General features: G+C 40.8%; 3 protein-coding genes across 3 annotated transcripts; 2 read left to right on the top strand and 1 right to left on the bottom strand.

Annotated features, from left to right (window-relative positions):
• The first annotated feature begins 682 nt into the window (after positions 1-682).
• LOC118420013 lies at positions 683-4,967 on the top strand. The gene is made up of 6 exons (XM_035826717.1): positions 683-850; positions 2,042-2,200; positions 2,707-2,946; positions 3,650-3,793; positions 4,364-4,575; positions 4,956-4,967. Exons 1-6 carry the CDS (start codon positions 826-828, stop codon positions 4,965-4,967), a joined length of 792 nt encoding a protein of 263 aa, XP_035682610.1. The 5' UTR covers positions 683-825.
• A 243-nt stretch (positions 4,968-5,210) lies between these two features.
• On the top strand, positions 5,211-13,860 carry LOC118419470 (synaptotagmin-7-like). Its single transcript, XM_035825850.1, has 6 exons — positions 5,211-5,361; positions 5,876-6,007; positions 6,813-7,013; positions 11,653-11,770; positions 12,276-12,484; positions 12,944-13,860. The coding sequence occupies exons 1-6, from the start codon at positions 5,239-5,241 to the stop codon at positions 13,043-13,045; spliced, it is 885 nt and encodes a 294-aa protein (XP_035681743.1). The 5' UTR covers positions 5,211-5,238; the 3' UTR covers positions 13,046-13,860.
• LOC118419468 (E3 ubiquitin-protein ligase RNF14-like) lies at positions 13,861-18,893 on the bottom strand (the record flags this gene model as incomplete). Its single annotated transcript, XM_035825849.1, is given in 5 exon segments — positions 13,861-15,135; positions 15,543-15,715; positions 16,191-16,419; positions 17,805-17,882; positions 18,220-18,893. Coding segments are annotated over 5 exon segments (951 nt in total). The 3' UTR covers positions 13,861-14,916.
• Between the last annotated feature and the right edge of the window lie 42 nt (positions 18,894-18,935).

Below are 18,935 nucleotides of genomic sequence, written 5' to 3'. Positions count from 1 at the left end.
CATCATGATAGCTCTCCCATTCATCTTTACAGCCAGTGGAGCCCATACTTAAAATGCTGGTATGCAAGCGGCATGGGCTCAGGAGGAAGTGAACCGCTTATATCTGCTCCACTGGCTACCCTGAATAGACACCCCATCCTACGTCAACAACTTCCTGAGGCGTACTAGTCAAACATACCTGCACATGGTCATGCCTCGTTTGCTCCTTTTCTGTCAGACTAGTGTCAGCCAGCGGCTGGTTAAAAAACAGGATATTCCATTTCTACTAGCATCTAACAACAGGGTGTTTGAGGCTGCTTCTTTTTGTTAGTGACAAAGACAGCCTTAAGAGGCAATATGTGGACTTAATGCTACATAATACAGCATAGACATGTAATGTCACAGTGTTAGAATGGATCATCACTTTTGTTATGGTGTGATTTCAAGGTAAGCAAAGCCCACAGCCTGTCTGCATGTTTTAACAAAATTCGAACATTAGCATTCTGTAGGTGATGTCGCTGCAAAAGTTGACAGGCAGAAGGGTTTGCGTCACGTTTAGAATATAAGCAAACAGTTCTTAAGAGTCTCTGTGGTGAATAATCGTGCAGAAACCAAGGGGTGAGTCGTGTAAGCCGTTACACGCTTGACCTAGAAGCCACAATTCTCGATCTCAGAAAAAATACCATACCTACGTCATACAAGGAACTTCTACCCAGAGAAAAGGCCTTGTCTGTGCTGACGTAGAGCCGACTTTTCTTCTTTTGGTTCCTGACAGGTGTGTGATAGCCAGGACTGTGTAACTGTTCAGAAAACTCTACCAACAACGGTGGTTTCCTAGCACCGAGGATGGACGAAACAACAACTTTGCCAGGTAAGATGCCGGATTGTTTTCTTTAAAGGTTAAGATATGCTTGGATCAGGCCATCCATAGTATTTCTGTTCTGGGGAAATAGTAAGATACATCATTCTGATGGGACATACAAATTTTGTACCTTGGACTAATCTAGTCAACATAGACTACTAAGCAAACAGTCAATTAAATGTAATCTAAGTATATATGTGTGATTTGTGGTCATGATATATTTACCTAAACTTAAGACACATATAGGAAGCGTTGAATGTCTTCAGTGACGCAAAGAGCCAAAGGAGAAGAATCTAAGCTGGACTATACATTCCTAAGATGAACTAAGTGCTTTTCTTTTACTTGTTTCCAATATTCATTTCAGTTCCTGATCAAATCATATTTCAAATTTAATCTGCCTGATCTCCGAAAGAAATACTGTAACATAACATTTCTTTAGGTTTTGATATTGAACTGATGCTGTTTTCAGTAGTATTCTTATGGGTGGCTCTTTTGTACTAAACAGTTGGACAGGTGGACTTGTAGTTAGGGTAGCTAACTTAGAATCTAATCTAGGTTCTGAGTCTGAATCCTTGGACCCCAATGCTGTGCCCTTTGGAAAGCCACTTTACACTAGTCCTGACATTCCACTGAGTAGTAGTAGCTAAGCTTTGGTTATAGGGACGTTCATTTGAATTGCACATCAAGCCAGCTCTAGAGGTCAAATGGTCAAGAAGAGTCACATGTACACTTAAGCACATTCAAGATGACCCACTCCACTTATTGAAAAGAGTAGGGGTCCATCCAAGTTGGAGTCTTACAGCATGGTTTTATGTAGCAAGTGCTATTATATAGATTACTGTGCAAAAGTCCTGTCACCCAGGTGTGTAACAATATTATATATCACACCAAGTGAGTTTTGTACAGGAAATACAAACTTTAAGCTAGTAAACAGTTCATAACAATCAACCAACCAACCAACCAACCAAACAGGAAGTTGGCAGGTTTACAAGCATGTGTTGCATAGTCCTCAGACTCAGTGAATAGTTAAAATCTATTACTGCACGTAACAGTGATTAGTAAATTTGTTGGGCATTAAATGATCAATTTTTGTACTACCGGTACCACTTCCATCAGAGACTTCTAGCATCACCTTCACTAAGAGGAATTGAAGGTAAATAACATGAGTGTGAAGTTGTAGTTTGATTTTATATCATTCAGATGTAGTACCAGTGGAGCTGGTAGTGGGCGTTTCTACTGCCTGTCTGGTGTTTGCATCGCTGGCTACGATAGCCGTGCTGTGGAAGATTGGCGGCCTGTGGTGTACATCCGACTGCTGCCACAAGGGTTCCTTCAAGAAATGGCTCGCAAAATGGACAGGTAACATTATATCACAATTATATACTTCTAATATGTCACTTATTATAAGCTAACGAAAACTGATAATGTTATACATTCTACTAACATATTGTGCAACATTTGTGTCAGAAATTAGCTTGTGTTCAGAAGTTGCCTTGTCTGTTATTTTCCTACCTTTTCAAAAACCTTTCAACATTGAAAGTGACTCTTACAACAATAACTGAGAGACTTTAATGCCATTAAAATCTCAGTTTTAAGAGTGGTTCTTAAAATGGTTTCTTATAAATCTTCAACAAGGCTAGGATAGCCCTTGATATACACCTAACTATCTTAAATTTCTGAATATTACTAGTTCCTGGCCCAAAAGTTGTGCAGAACTATGCTCAGTGTATTTTAAGTATAGCACTTTGTATAATGTACATGTACTTCTAGTGAAATAGCCTGATTGGATTGGTCACTCCTTGTATTTGACATACACTCTGGTACCTGGTATACAATGTCTCAATCAAAAATTGCCATCCCTTTAGGGAAAGCCAAGCATCCCTCCTACAGTCCTATCAAAGATAAATCTGAGTCACTGGGGAACGGTCAGGTCTGTTCTCCTACCTACATGGACCCTGCCACCACACGGAGACAGAGTGCCATCCCCATGGCCATGGCAGAGAAGGTGCCATTATTCACCATCCCCCAGCAGGCCGAGAGGAGCCCTCCCCACCCTGCCATCATGCCTGATGTGCTGAGGGGAGGATATCTACAACCACCTGCAGGTACAAATACATGTACCTCAGTATGCAGAGGCTTTTTTTCTGGTGTGTCTGCATCAGGGTTGTTTCCAGCTTTAATTTTTTTTCTGTCCCTCTCCTTGTTTGAGAGCCAATGGTGTTAACTTTTCCCTACATATTCTGTCATTTCAAGCTTATGAAAACACATTTTCATCAATTTCATGTACTGAAGGTCAGATTTTTGGGACGGATGGGGTCAAATTTTTGTCCGTCCCAACAAGCAGATTTCTGTCCCAGAAAGGAAGGACAGGTACTGCATGGAGGCAGCCCTGGTTTGGATGTTTGTGATTTAGTGTGTGTTTCCTAAGCTACACGTATTTTGAATACACTGTCAGTAGATTACAGGAAGAGAGTAGGAAGATAGTGTCACTGGAAGGATCAGTCTTGCAGAAGTGACAGGAAGTAGGGTTTAGAGCTGGTTCTTTATCAACAATGGCAGGTCATTTGGTCAATGTTTGTTGACTTTGCTTTAAGTTTAAGTCATCAAATTATACCTGTATAGTAGCTCAGGTCTAGGATCAAATAATACTTGACAACAAATCTCCCTTTTTGTTTAAAGTTTCCCCAGTGTTACAGAAGCTAGACAGTTGTTATAGTGTGGTAATATCTGAACATGTTTACAACTATTCATAAATATATGCATAAACTGACAATTTTCCATGAACAGTAACACATCTTGCTACTACAGTACACCAGCAGCAGGTTGGCATCCACCAGCTGCTGGCCTCCCCCATGGCCCTGGCTATGATGCCTGTCATTCCACCCAGTCCTCAGCTACAGCACAGGTCATTATCTATGACTAACCTGGATGTCCTAGGAGAACAACAAGAAGGTAACTAATTTATCTACTGAAATGTTTCTGAAACGCAACTGTCAGTAACTGTTCAGCTACTGACAGTCCCATTCCAGTGCTGATAGTTTGCTACGGGTAACCTGGTCATCTTAAGACAGTTTTAGAGGACATGTACACCACCTAGTGAAACAAATAAAAACTGCATCAGCAATAGTTCTCTGAGATGTTACATGTATGTTGTTGGTTATTTAGTTTTACAGTAGTAATACATTGACTATGATTAGGCAATATTGTGTTTACTTAAGGTCTGACCCATGTAGGATTTTGCCACTTTTTCTTGATTTTGCACTGTGTATATTGTGAGAAGTGAACTGCTTTAGTCAAGCTTGCATAGAAATTCTTTGTCATTTTTGAGTTGCCAAATATTCAACAAGTAGCAGCAAACAAAATATTTACTGACAAGTGGACAAAATGTATAGAAAGAATGCCATTTATAAAAGTCACAATTATAGCAGCAGCTGTTATAACTGTTTGACAGTAGTTTTTATTTAGATTAGAATGTTGGTCTGCAGTGCACTACAGTCTGGGTCGTATTCCTTATGTTAACAGATGTGTCGAGATCTCGGACCGGCTCATTTTCAGAGACCAGGATCAGGTACAACTTGTCAGACAATGATGAGACACTGTCAGCACCACCCAGCAGTTCACCCTCACCTGCACCACTCAAGAAATTCCTCCTAGTGGGAGAGAACAGCCACAACAGCAACAACTCTCCGTCACCCAAACGTGCCAGGAGACTTTCTATGGAGGAAAGCTGTCAGGTAAAAGCATTGGATACTGTCATCATTTACTTTTACATTAAAAGCTATATAATGAAGAGTAAAAGGGGGTTTTGTGGTGCTTTGCGGTTAGTTAGAATTCTACAGTACAGTGGTTACAATGTAAGTAGTACGGTGGAAATGCATATTCTAAGTGAATATGCTGTGGACAAACCACCAAAAATCTATGAATATAAATACCACGCATCAAGGCATATAGCACAGACAAAAGAGAAATAGGTTGTAAGGGAAAGGCTTTGGTACCAAAGGCAAATGCCAAGAGGTGAGAGAGATTTTGTTTGGCCTTTAACTTAAGTAAGGTAAAAATGGCTTTTAGGGGACTTAACCAGTAATATGCAAACAATAGCTGGACACCTTTGCAGACGTACGTCTAGTAGCATGCCAGGCTGATACTTTTTGTAGGAGCACTGATTTGTGATTTTCAACATGGGTTAAGTCTCCGGGCGAGTGCAGAACTCCCTCCTTTAGCTTTAGAGGTCCTTATATTATATCTAGCCCAAATTGAAAATCACAAATCAGAGTTGAAAATCACAAAAAAAGCCAGCATTGCTAGAAGCCTGTAAAGCAGTCTACACCCAAGCACACATGTCCAACAATCAACATACCTGCTACTTGTCTCCACAGTTGAGTCCGGCCTCACCCAGGATGAGCCAGCCCTTTGTGCAGGTGACCTCACCTGAGGGCATGTCTACCCCCTACCTGGGACAGCTCAATGTCATACTGCAGTGTCGCAGGGAGGCGGGACAGCTGTCAATCACTGTGGCTCAGGTACAGGACACAACATAGAAGAATCTGATAACAAAGCAATTTCTCACATTTCATTACAGATTAAGACTATCTAAATATGTTCAAAAGTTTGCAAGAGAGTTCATCTGAGTTGGTAAGTTCCATTATGGAGAAATTGTACTGTGACAGTCCAACTAAACAGATTAGACTCATCAGAATTTTCCACAGTTACAGAGTTATCTAATAACATGCATATGGTCTTGCTATCTGAGTAACATTTTTTATGTTCTCATATTGCATGTTATGTGTACTTTGATTCAGACTCTAGCTTGCATGGGTACCATTCTTGTTAGTTTATTCCTCACTCCCAAACTCACTCCTACCAAAGTTTGGATGCCAGACTTTCTGGTGTGAGTGAATAAACTAGCAACAATGGTACCCAGGCCTCAGTCCCCAAAGTTTGGATGCCAGACTTTCTGGTGTGAGTGAATAAACTAGCAACAATGTACCCAGGCTTCAGTTCCAGACCAAGGATTTTTTTTCAATAATTCTCCAGGCAGTAGACCTGGCCATACCAAGCAGTAACCAGGATGACACCAGTACCTGTACAGTTAACCCGCATGTCCGAGGCTGGATCATGCCGGGACATAGGGACGGCTTCAAAACACGCCATGTCATGGCCACACAGGTAGGACTATCACTTTGTGTGCTGTGACTGGAGTACAAGGAAATATTTCAAGTTTCTATTGCTACTTGTCAACATAAGCCCCAAAATTGTCTTCTAGCCTGAATACACATTCATTCTGTTAACACCGAACATATGCAGCTCCCTACGTATACCCAAATTTTGTTTACAGTTATTATAAATCATTAATGATAATAGTCATAGATGTTTTGGAAAATATAAAATATTGTTTTAAAGTAAGAAATTCTTTCCTTTGTAGTCTTTATTAGTTATCAGGTAGTACAATGTACAAAAAAAGAAGTGACCACTGAAAAATTCTCCATGCAATCTCTCTCCATGGTGCTGAATTTAAGATTGGCTGTATTCAGAATAAAGAGACTCTTTTTACACAACCAATACTTTATTCTCACTGAAATTTCGGTGACCGTCTGTCACCTTCTTTGGGGCAATTCTGACTGGTTCACATTGTACTGCAGGACAGGTGTCGCTGCTCACAGTTCATATGCGGTCCCAAAACGAAAAGTATTTACATATGTACAGACAGCTTTATGCACATATTTACATGCCTGTATTCAGTTTAGAGGATTTGAAATATAGTTGACTGCCAGTTATTTTTCTAACTTATTTAGTCTTTGTTATATACAAAAAAGGAAGTGAAATGTGATTACTAAAAAATTCCCATGCTGTCTCTCTCCCTGGTGCTGAATTCAAGATTGCTAGTATTCCACTGTAGAGGATTTGAAATATGCTAGTAGTGGACTATCAGTTCTCTTTTTAACTTATTTTTCCATCCATGGCATGCTTCCAGAGTCCTCTCTTCAACCAGACGTTTGTGATTGACATGTCGTATGAGGGCATGTGTCACAGATCGGTGGAACTGGCGGTTCTGTCATACGAGGGTGAACTGAGGAGAAAGTTCCTGGGGCAGACCAGCGTGGTCATCAGTAAGCTGGATCTCAGTAAAGAACAAAACATATGGCTTCAACTCAGGCCTCCAAAGAAAGAAAAGGTAATACTCTAGCCCTAACCGGGTGACTAACTCTAACCCTAACCCTAACCCTAACCTATCTCCTCATGGTATGTACTAGTTGGTAACTCTAGTTCACCTCTATTCGTGGGGTAACCTATATCTGTTGTTTAAAAATCAGGATACAGTATATTTGAGATTACAACTATCAAGTCGATGGCCGGTGGTTTCAAATTACAATACATTTTGAAAATATTCCAGTTTGGAACTTCTGTCCATCGACTTGATGTCTAACAGTTATGTGCCCTGTTTTTAAAACAACGGATATAGGTTACCCAGCAGATAAAGGTGAACTGAGCATTAGGTACTATTTGTAATCTGAAAAACATTTTCAACTAGAAAGGTAATATTTGCAAGCAAATACAGAATGTTACCTTCACATGGTTTAGTCTAGCATTTCTACCTGGAAGGGTAAACTGATTAAGTTGCAGATGTTGACACAGGATAAGTCAAGACATGCAAGAAGGTACAAATAAATTTTGATGATTTTTTATCTGTAACGTTATACATCTTGAATAATGAACACAACGTCCAATATTGTTCCAAACAGGGTTTCTCATCATCATCTCATCACAGCCCCATAGCTACAAGCCACAGGGGCAGTCTGTCTGTCCAAAAAGGTTATCCATTTCTGACGGTCGTCAACAGGGTTTACTCGACGACATTTAGCGTGTCGTCTGCGGGAGCGTCAAGGCCTATGAATTTTTTCGGCTTGGGGAGGTCCAGGGAGAAATTTCTTGGCTTGCGGAGAGAGAGCCATGGAAAAAAAAAACTGGCTTCCTTCAACAATATGTATTCAAATGTTTAAAAAATAAAGCTTTGAATCACTTGGGAAATTCATATTCTCTGTCTCTGACTTGGTGCAGAACGCGAGCCGCGAAGTTCAGTTGATAACATAAGAATAAGTTTAATTTTGCGCTTTCCGTCATTGTTGACGAACAAACTCGGCGCGTAAGTATAGACAAATTTTGCAAAAATCTCTAAAAAATCAGCGGATGTTTGCGGACGGTGCTGACTTTGAAGATAATTCCTAACGCGCGCCGGCGGCGAGAGAGAAGCGAGAAGCGACTGGTCGAACCCAGTCGGTGCCGCGCCCCTCCCCCTAATGTTCTGGTCAGTCGCATCGTGCTAGCGCCGATGTTTTTGTTGTCATTTTCCCGGCCCCGATTAACTGTCAGTTGTTGCTACCATAGAAGTAAAAAAAATCGAACAATATGTGAAATTAAATAAGGTACTTTCAAAATAGTCTCCGGTAAGCCGATCGGACCTCATATGCTTGCGCTCTATACGGGGGCGGGGCCCTACATGAATCGTGACAAATAGGTGTGCTTTTGATTCTTTAATTGACTGCTTATAAAATATGGACCGAATCTACCGGTGTCATCATGTTGCACCAAATTTGGGCTGACCGTCTATGAAAATTAAGATGTCGAAGATATTTCCCAAAAGGTAGGCAGAGATTTGTTGATGTTGGCGGTGTTGTTTTTTTCGTAATGATTTTCTTAGTCGGACCATCGCAAACAGTGCATTTAGTCCCTTTACCCGTGAAAACATCAGCTAGATTGTGCTAGATACAGCCTTACATGAGACAAGAAGTACATACAGTCACAATTTTATTGTCAAATATTATAGAATTGAATTCTCGTTTCTATCTACTTGAATAAGACTAACTTCTGAAGAGAGCAAAATTAAAACAAGCGTACCAAGTTACGGCACACTGCGTAGCACAAAATCGGAAGGTACATTCACAGCTTGAAACGTCTCACAGAGTTTGCCGCTTTTACAACGCAGCGTGAAGGGTTCTCCTCAGCATGCTCAGTCACACATTTACGTTTTCTATGAACCATATACCCAGTGTGAAATCGAATTTTACACATACCCTGTTTATGTCGCAGTAAGAGCGCAGCGCGATCGCCGTCTAGTGGAAATTTCGAAAGGGGGCCTTACCAACTACTGTAAATCGCACAAATTCACAGAAACAGCTGATTAGCGTAATCGCTAAAATTGCCACAAATCTATTATATTCGTTCACGTCCTGCAGTTGCCGGACACTCTCAGAGCAGAAATTGATATGGCTACCCCTGCACACTGTAAGTGATCTTCACAGTACGCAGCACATCTCCGCTATGCTTCCTGTCACAGTCAATCTGTGTAAATTCATTCATATTTTGAACGGCCCAATCATTTTTTCAGAGCCCGCAATTCATATTTCATAAATTTCTTTTATTTTTAGCAAACAATTTTGATTTACGTTTGATGTACGTAGTTTGTTTATGCCCTCATTATCAATACGTGCCGCAGTCGGTACACTTCAAACCCGTCCGCCTGTCAATCATGCAAACTTCAAGGGGTTAGGTTTCTGCTACACTTAACTTTCGCGTTGGCTTATGCTGATTTGTGCCTGGGGATTTGTGCTGTGCCGGCCACTCCCACCGTGTATAAAGCTGTAAGTAGATTTATTGTAATTCACCCAGACTTCGTTTCCGTGCTCCACTTGCTTGCTGGGGACCAACGCAGCGCTGTGGTAACTTACTCGTGCATGATAAACAACAAGGTGAACGGAATGACCGTGACCTAACATGGGGAGGGCGTTCCACGCTGCAGTTAATCGTGTTTGTTCACTCGGGTCAGTTTAATAGCGAAATAAACTCATCAAGTCCATCGTTTGTGTTTCACATACCTTTATGTCTCAGGCGTAAAACTTTGAGTTTGCATGACGATCGTTATGCATGTTTTTTTATGTAACAGCCGGCAACACGCAGTGACCTTGCGTCTAACGTAGTCATGTGTTGTTGTTTTTTTGCTCAAATGTTCTTGTTGACTCAAAAATCGGTTAACTACAACCGTGACACCAATCCGTGTTTCATTTAGACGGCAGCTCTATGTATGAACTTGAAAAACGAACAGGTCTCGCTACATTTTTATTTATTTAATTAACGTTATATGCCAGTTACTTATCATGTCAGGAGACATCCAAAGAAATCACCACATACACGTAACGTTACCACAGTTGTCGGCCTGTCTGAGAAAATTGCAGTAGTGCTCTGAATGCGTTTGTTCACCAAATTATCGCGTGTGTACGCACGAGTGCTGGCGTACTACACATCGTGTGTGTTCTCGATTCTACGTAACTCAAACACAACATAGAATCCGAACAATGTTTGGATGGCTCAGAGTTCAACTGACTTGTGCAGGTAGCAAAACCTTTAGCTTAAACAAAATCAAGAAAAGTATCGAAACAAATGCTTAGATTTGACTCGATATAGACCTTAACCGAGACACATTATACTTTGGGGGCATTAAATTTCATTCTGCCTGCCCTCAATTTCATTCTAACGTAAGGTTACCAGTTTACGGTCGATTTGTTAATAATGCCGTTTTATGGAAAGCGCGCAGGTCGGGAAGTGAAAAGCTGTCCTTAATTGGAAGACATCAAAGTCGGTCTGCGTCAAGCTCTGTGTGGCATCATATTTCTTCTGAGGATTTCTCGCCGTACGAGCGTCTTTAATAAACAAGTCTGCAGCCAAGAATTCTTCCAGGGTGACCAATTTACGGTCAGTTGGGTGTTTCTCCATGAGGTTATTTTTCTAAAGCTCAAGCGTAAATGTAAATTGTTGTCGGACTTTTCAGACGAGATTTGCTGGATGCAAAGTTATAGGATAAATAAGGCAAGACACATAGATGATATAAACGTACTTCTTTCCTACTCAAGAGAATTTTCTTTTTTACAATTGACCTCGAAGTCTGCATCCACCAATAAGTGACCGTAAACTGGTCCTGCACGTAAACTGGTAACCTTACGTTACCTTAGTATGCAAAAGGTGCCGATATTCGGCAAAATAAAGTCAAAGCTCTGTGAATTTCTTGATCCGATTTATTACTTCTTGGTAAAATGAATTCCACAAATCATTCAGAGGACGGCTTCTGCCTCAATTCAGGCCGTCCAAAGCAAGATGAAGTCATCATTTGACGGGCGGACACTTCCGTGTTGCGTAGTGGCGGTCGTTGACCTCGTTCGAACACCATGTTCCATAACTCCCGGGCTGGTTCCATAGCTACCGGTCGTTGACCTCGGGTCCTTGGAACGTGGTTCTAATGTTCTATGGGGGCTCGAAAGTTCGATTTTGTGTTAAAATTGCTAGTTTTTTCACCCTTTTTTGCCCCATAAAATCATTTTTTGGTGTCTTTGGGGGACCAAATGACCAAGGTGCAGTGTCTTATGTGCAGACCTACCAGCTTGCTGAATTACGAGATATTCCAAGGTCTAGTTTTGGAGATATTCATGTTTTTTATTTGTGCGGAAAAGAAGAAGAAGAAGAAGAAGAAACGATGCAAAAACAGTATGTACCTTCTGTGAAGGTAACATAAATATCATGCTTTGTTCTCAAGATATGCATGTTTATAGTTTAACCCTAACCTGAACCCTAACATATCTGCTAGTAGCTAAATCTTGGTATCATTGGAAGTGTTTCTTGGCATTGTATCTCTATAAGGGGACCAGGCCATTTTTTTATAACTGTAAGGTTAGGGGTGTCGGAACAAAGGGGTGTTACTTATTGCTGGTATCATTCTGCATTTTCCAATGAAAATTCTGAACTTGTTATTGTTTTTCCCTAACTAGAGTGAGATAGGAGAGCTCCTGTTTTCAGTGTGTTACATGCAGACAGCAAAGCGACTGGTGTTCCAGATCCTCAGGGCTCAGGACCTCACCAGGCCACCACACCTCAAGGGTCCAAGGAGTAAGAGTTCTATCTTGTGTCAAATTTGTGTTACATGAAATAACTCGTCTTCTGAAAACCCTAAGAAATGGAGCAAAGTAAGGATCACAGTGCAAAGAAAGTACAGTATCAAGTGACTGTGCAATCTTTGTTCTTGATTCTTGACAACATTTTGTGTAATTTTGCTGCTCTTTTGTCAGTGATGCTAATTATGGGTACTTTAACTCTTGTCCAAGTGCCATTCTCACCATATTACGCATGATAATCTTAATCAATCGTTTTGTGACAACTTGTAGCCTTCTGTGTGACAACATCAGACTATAACCATTTTGTGGCAATAAATGAGAGTTCTATTACCATAATTCATGTTCAAATTATTAAGTTCAAATCATATTAACAGTTATGTACAGGGTTAAGAACTTCAATCTTTCATATTTCACATTGAATAGTTCAGTGTCTGATTTCATATAGCACAAATAGATAGAAATTATTGATATACAATGTATATATGTATTCAATGTTTAAGGTACTTACGTCAAAGTGGAGCTGTACTGTGATGATGTGAGGAAGGCTAAGAGAAAGACCCAGCCCTGCGTCACCACCACTGATGACCCCCACTGGGAGGAGCATCTCTACTTTGACCTGTCCAGAATGTTGCCCAAGCTGCCCACCATCTCCTGTACAGTCAAGCTCATGGAGAAACAGACTATGCACAGAAATATCACTGTAGGAAAGGTCAGGTTATAAGACATTATACAATTATTCAGTATTCAGGTTACATACATTGTATTTAGTCTATTGGTTTACAACAAGGTGTAACATTAACTTATGGGTGATGGCATTATAACAACCTACAATTGTTTTCTTGTAAGAAAAGGAAACGCAACAAAATGTAACCATAGGATGACATCATTCTTTATCTGTGCATCAAGTCAACTTATACTTTTTTCCCTTCTGGCTCTTTTTACCAGTTTAGCATTAGCAGAAAACTTAAATTACAGCAAATTGCTAGTAGATTGTCATGTCACATTTAAACCATTATGATAGATCAATGAAAAGATTTGAGTTTCTGTCTTTTAGTTAGTACATGTGAAATGATTTCCTAAAACTCTTCACCCACATGCACTGTACACAATCTGTTGGATGAACAACTCATATGCATGGTGACATGTTTTACCTTTTTTTTCACCCCAGGTAAGCCTTGGGTGGGAGTTTGGTACCACAGAGCTGCAGCATTGGTCCGAGGTCTTCTGCAATGCAGGGACATATGTGGAGCAGTGGCATCCTTTGACTTAACTTCTTGGAAACCTTTACACACATGCACACACAACATTAATTTGTATATATTACAAATCAACTTTAGTATATCAGGTATCATGTCATTGATGTGATGTTGTATTGAGAATGCAGTTAATATTTTCATATGACCAGTAGGCATGAATACAGTAGCATGCAGTAGGCAAGAAAACATGCATACAGTAGCATGCAGTAAGACTTAAGTGTAAAATTGAGGATCAGGGAAAACCACCTACACGAATTTAGGTGGATCATTAAGAGGCAACTACTTAGGGGAATTACCAACAGATATCCTTTTTATATCTCTCTTGGGGATAGAATTAATTGAGGTGAATCCTGACAGTATCTCAAGTAGAATTCAAATATCGTAGTTGATCATACTGTGCACTATGCTTTCCCTTGGGAATTGAACAACCAGGTTAACTACACAGAGGGCCGTGATGTCGCTTGAAACTACAGCGAGTGGGAAGGCTGGCATAGCGGGTCGGCCTGCTGGCGCCCCAAGCTTTGACGGTGGGTGTGGGATACGTGCGGTCATGATGCTTTATTAGTGTGTAAAATAACACATCTTCATAGGAAATATTCGTATTCTTTGCGGTGAACAAAGAAAGTATAAAACCCAGAATGATTTGGTAAATAATTGTTGGGACCAGTTGGACTTGGGGCGACTCATCTAAAAATCTTCTTCCTAGCTGTATCACGGCCAGATCAGGTCAGGACTGTAAGCCGACAATAGGTTACCAGAAAGTTTGAAGGGTGTCTTTAATCATTAAGTTTCCATCCACAAAATAAATAAATGCAAGACTTTCCCTTTGTAAATTGTAGTAGTTTTTGTTTATTCTGTCTTTCAGTTGATGCCTTGATTTGCAATATACATGTTGTAGTACTGTAATGGTTTCAAGAAATATTGCCATTTAGCCATTAACATTGTGCATTATATAATTTAACCAAAAGAATCTAAAAGTTGCTAAAAACATCATTAAAGCTGCTAGTGATCGCTTTTCGCTTCATATTGCCTTTTAGCACAAAATTTCTCTTGATTACAAGTTTAAGCAGTAGCGAGAAGGTTCATGTACATGATTGTACATAACTTAACATTCCAGCCTTTTAAACTGTAAATATCATTTAAACTCATTCTGTTTGCAACATAATGTCCGTCAGTGCACTTGTTTGGTGAATTCTATTATCAATCATTCAATGTTCTGAAACTATCGTGCGATTTCTTTAGATTCTGTTTAAAATATACACATTTAACAGTCAGTGTTGACATTTATAGACTCATTCACTCACTATAATAGAAGAGTTGTAAATATTCCAAAAGATCAACAAGGAAAATTTGCTACATACCAAATGATATTACATGTAAGATAACAGGAAAGGCACAATATATATAATTCTTATTTTACCCCCAAAAAAACAGTCGGGTCGTTCATTGTAAATATCAGATTACGTCAAAGTACATATTTACTTCCGAAAATAATTTCATCAGGTTGGTAGATCATAGGACATAGGAATTTTCTTTTTCACAACCAGCCACAAAAGCGCCACCTACATCGGATAAATATAGCGGCGAGAAGCAGAACTCCAGTTAGAAGCTCTGAGGAAGATGTCTGACAGACATCGAAACGTCAGCAGGTGAGAAAAACTGGTTGTCATAAAGAAAATTCCTATGTCCTACATATTTACTATATTCAAAACAAATTTCTCAATTGTTTGTAAACTAAAATTAGCTCTCAACAAAAAACAGTGTTGCTATTTTCTTTGAGTAAGAATCTGTAACATTATAAGGCTCGTTCCTATTGTAAAACTCTTCTGTCAATCATAAACCACGAGCCAATCATGACCACTCCTGTTAATAAATCAGCTGTCAATCATGCAAACACTATCCAATCCCAGTCATCCTCCTCATCCTCAAACTCCTCCTCCCCACCCTCCCCCTCCTCCATCCCCTGGAACAGCAGGTTGAAACACTTGGAGCCAGGCTTGTTGAAGTGCCCGTAAGGGTTGCTGTGGTGGAGTATCATGCCACACAGCCAGCAGAAGTAGGCACGGCACTTGATGCAAGTCATCTTGTTACAGCCGTCAAGTTTCTAGAAATAGAACCAAAGTGTTTTCAATATCAAAAGCATCCTTTTTTGCTCGCAGCAATGCATAAAACCAAACCAAACTAAATACTGTTCACACACTGTATTGCCATTAAGTCAACTGGGAGTAATTCAAAAGAGCAGATACTTTTGACAGGTAGGTTTACCAAGTTATAAGAATAAAGCTTTAAGAAAGACATGCCAGTGGATTGAAGAATACTTGGGATATTTGACCTATGCATGACAGTACAAGACACCTTGAGGCAAGTGTTTGGAGCAAAGAGTACAAAAATGCAAATCCTTCCACAGATATCCTTACATCTGCATTTTGCATATTTGGGAAATACAAAATTTAATGTATCTTTCTACCCTTATAGTCTAATTTGCATATTAAGTAAGCCCAAGTGACCAACCTGTATGTGTGTCCCACACTGAGGACACTCCTTGGCATACTTCTTCAGCCACTCCTCGCTGAAGGTCTCCTCCAGGGCCTGTTTAATGGACTTCTTTCCGTAACGCTTCTCCAGAAACTTCTTTCCTTCATCACTGGCTGCCAGATATTCCTCACGCAGCTTTCGTAGGTCATCTGAAAGTGCAATGAAATATTGAGTTACAAAAAGAATGTAAGAGCTCCTTCCTAAATAGTGTGACATTGTGCTTAGTGTCAAGTTCAGTCAGGTCGACATTTCTCCTCTATGCCTAAACAAGGAGTAAGCACTGCCAGATGGAAACAGAAGTGGCATGGTGATCTTGTGGTTAAGGCTGCTGGTGAAAAATCTAAAGTAAAGGTGTTGGATTTGAATCCCTAGTGGGCTCCAAAAGTTGTGCCATTACCAGAGGCCCTCAACACCTTTTTCCTTACTTGACTTGGATGAAATTGAGTACCTAGCTTCAATTAGGGACTTTCTTTAAGATAGAATGTAAAGCTGGAGGTTCCATCTTTGAGTAGAGCAAACCTTACAGTCTGAACTCATGCAGCTTGAACATACTGTACAAAACTGATGTCTTATGTCTGAAGGCTGTTTATCAGTTATGGAAAAGAAACAAACAAACAATCACACCTGGTTTGATTCTGCACGGTGACACACCATGGTACGCCAGCTTGCAGAGCGTACAGAAGGTGTACCCACACGCCGTACATCCCGCCATCTTGCTGTCGGGTTCCAGCATGACGGGACACTGGCACGACTTGCGCGGGCAATACACGACGTCCGCCATCCCCTCCAGACTGGACTGGAGCAGGAGCCGGTCATAGCGAGCAAACAACTCTCCTCCAACAAGCTCCTGCACCTGGAGTGTAACAACATCTGTGATCAAACCTGTGTATCTGTCTCTTACAGTATAAAACTACCACACAGAGAGCAAACAACTCTCCTCCAACAAGCTCCTGCACCTGTAGGGGAACAACATCAGTGATCAAACCTGTGTATCTGTCTCTTACAGTATAAAACTACCACACAGCGAGCAAACAACTCTCCTCCAACAAGCTCCTGCACCTGGAGAGCACATAATAACATCAGTGATCAAACCTGTGTATCTGTCTCTTACAGTATAAGACTCTACCACACAGCGGGCAAACAACTCTCCTCCAACAAGCTCCTGCACCTGGAGAGTACATAATAACATCAGTGATCAAACCTGTGTATCTGTCTCTTACAGTATAAGACTCTACCACACAGCGGGCAAACAACTCTCCTCCAACAAGCTCCTGCACCTGGAGTGTAACAACATCAGTAATCAAACCTGTGTATCTGTCTCTTACAGTATAAGACTCTACCACACAGAGAGCAAACAACTCTCCTCCAACAAACTCCTGCACCTGGAGAGTACATAATAACATCAGTGATCAAACCTGTGTATCTGTCTCTTACAGTATAAGACTCTACCACACAGCGGGCAAACAACTCTCCTCCAACAAGCTCCTGCACCTGGAGTGTAACAACATCAGTAATCAAACCTGTGTATCTGTCTCTTACAGTATAAGACTACCACACAGAGAGCAAACAACTCTCCTCCAACAAGCTCCTGCACCTGTAGGGGAACAACATCAGTGATCAAACCTGTGTATCTGTCTGTTACAGTATAAGACTCTACCACACAGAGAGCAAACAACTCTCCTCCAACAAACTCCTGCACCTGGAGAGTACATCAGTAATCAAACCTGTGTATCTGTCTCTTACAGTATAAGACTACCACACAGAGAGCAAACAACTCTCCTCCAACAAGCTCCTGCACCTGGAGTGTAACAACATCAGTGATCAAACCTGTGTATCTGTCTCTTACAGTATAAGACTACCACACAGAGAGCAAACAACTCTCCTCCAACAAGCTCCTGCACCTGTAGGGGAACAACATCAGTGATCAAACCTGTATATCTGTCTGTTACAGTATAAAACTACCACACAGCGGGCAAACAACTCTCCTCCAACAAACTCCTGCACCTGGAGAGTACATCAGTAATCAAACCTGTGTATCTGTCTGACAGTGCAAAACTACCACTTCCACAGACACTGCAGATATATAAAATGCCATGTGCCCAATTGAATGTGAAGAGGACACTATGCATGTACATCCACTATTATTACTGTTGCTGTAATAGTAGCACTTCATGTAGATTATATTGAGAGCATTGTAACATGTATCTGGAAAACATGAGAATAAGAACCCCTACTGACCTGAGAAGGAAGTGCCTGTGATTCACACTTAGGTTCTGGACACTGCAGACATTGCACATTCCCCTCTGATATCTGCACCTGGGATCCAAAACATTTATTACACAAGGTGTCATTTTCTAATATAAAGTTAGTAAATGCAATAGGCATTGCAAGTTCAGTGCAGTCTTAAAAAGAGGAATCACCTATTGATGTTCAAATACAATATCGAAGATGATGCTATTTGATGAATTTGAAATTTGATGGATACAGATAAGACTTTGTAGAAGTATTCTATAGTCATGACCAAAAGTCTTTTACCAATTCCATCCTAGAAAGGCCCACCACTTTCTGAGTGCCCTTTATACAACTGTAGCAACAAGTCTATGACCTTTCCATAACCCCAAATGACTTGAGCTTTCTAAAGAAGTCGTCTTACCTGGAAGTAGCCTTTCATGCACTCTTTACAGTACACATGGTCGCAGCCCTTAAAGCCGATGCAGTCTGCCCCGAGCTTCTCACCAAAGCACACGTTACAGTTGTACATGGTGGTGTTGAACATGTGCTGTCTCCTCTCCTGGTCATACTCAACAAGAGCTGGCACCAGCAGGGATGGAGAGGCAAGGTCTTGGATCGCTCTCAGGTCTCCAACCTCTTTAGTTGTCTCTCTTTCATTCTCTTCATCAGGCATGTCTATCAAAGTCACTGGTGAGTCTGGTTCATTTTTATCAGTACCTATGGTGTTATCAGCCTTGTTACCATATTTGTGGTCGGTTTGTTGATTTTCTCTAGTCCTTAGATCAGTTCTTTCCTCTTCTTCTTGCCATTTCCTTTCCCGAGAATTCTTATGGCCACCCCTTCCTTGTCTTTGTGTTTTATACCTATTGTCTTCATGTGGTGTATTCTTCCTTCTCTTTTCTTCATCCTTCCATTCCCTGGTTCTCCCCTTATATTTGCCATACTCATCATTTCTTTCACTTCTGCCATACTTCTGGTAGCCTTTCCATTCTCCAGCTGACTGTCCAGGTTGGTGTCTACCCCTACCTGTGCCCCTCCCCCGACCCCTTTCCCTACCCCGTGCCCCTCTCCAAAAGTTGTCTCTACCACCATGGCCAAATTTCTTGTGGATTTCTTCACCACCCTCCTTCTTCTCCT

This window comes from Branchiostoma floridae, chromosome 7 (assembly GCF_000003815.2).
Source record: "Branchiostoma floridae strain S238N-H82 chromosome 7, Bfl_VNyyK, whole genome shotgun sequence".
NCBI classification, from domain to species: domain Eukaryota; kingdom Metazoa; phylum Chordata; class Leptocardii; order Amphioxiformes; family Branchiostomatidae; genus Branchiostoma; species Branchiostoma floridae.
Note: the sequence above shows the minus strand (reverse complement) of the source record. Positions and strands in the feature narration are given on the sequence as shown.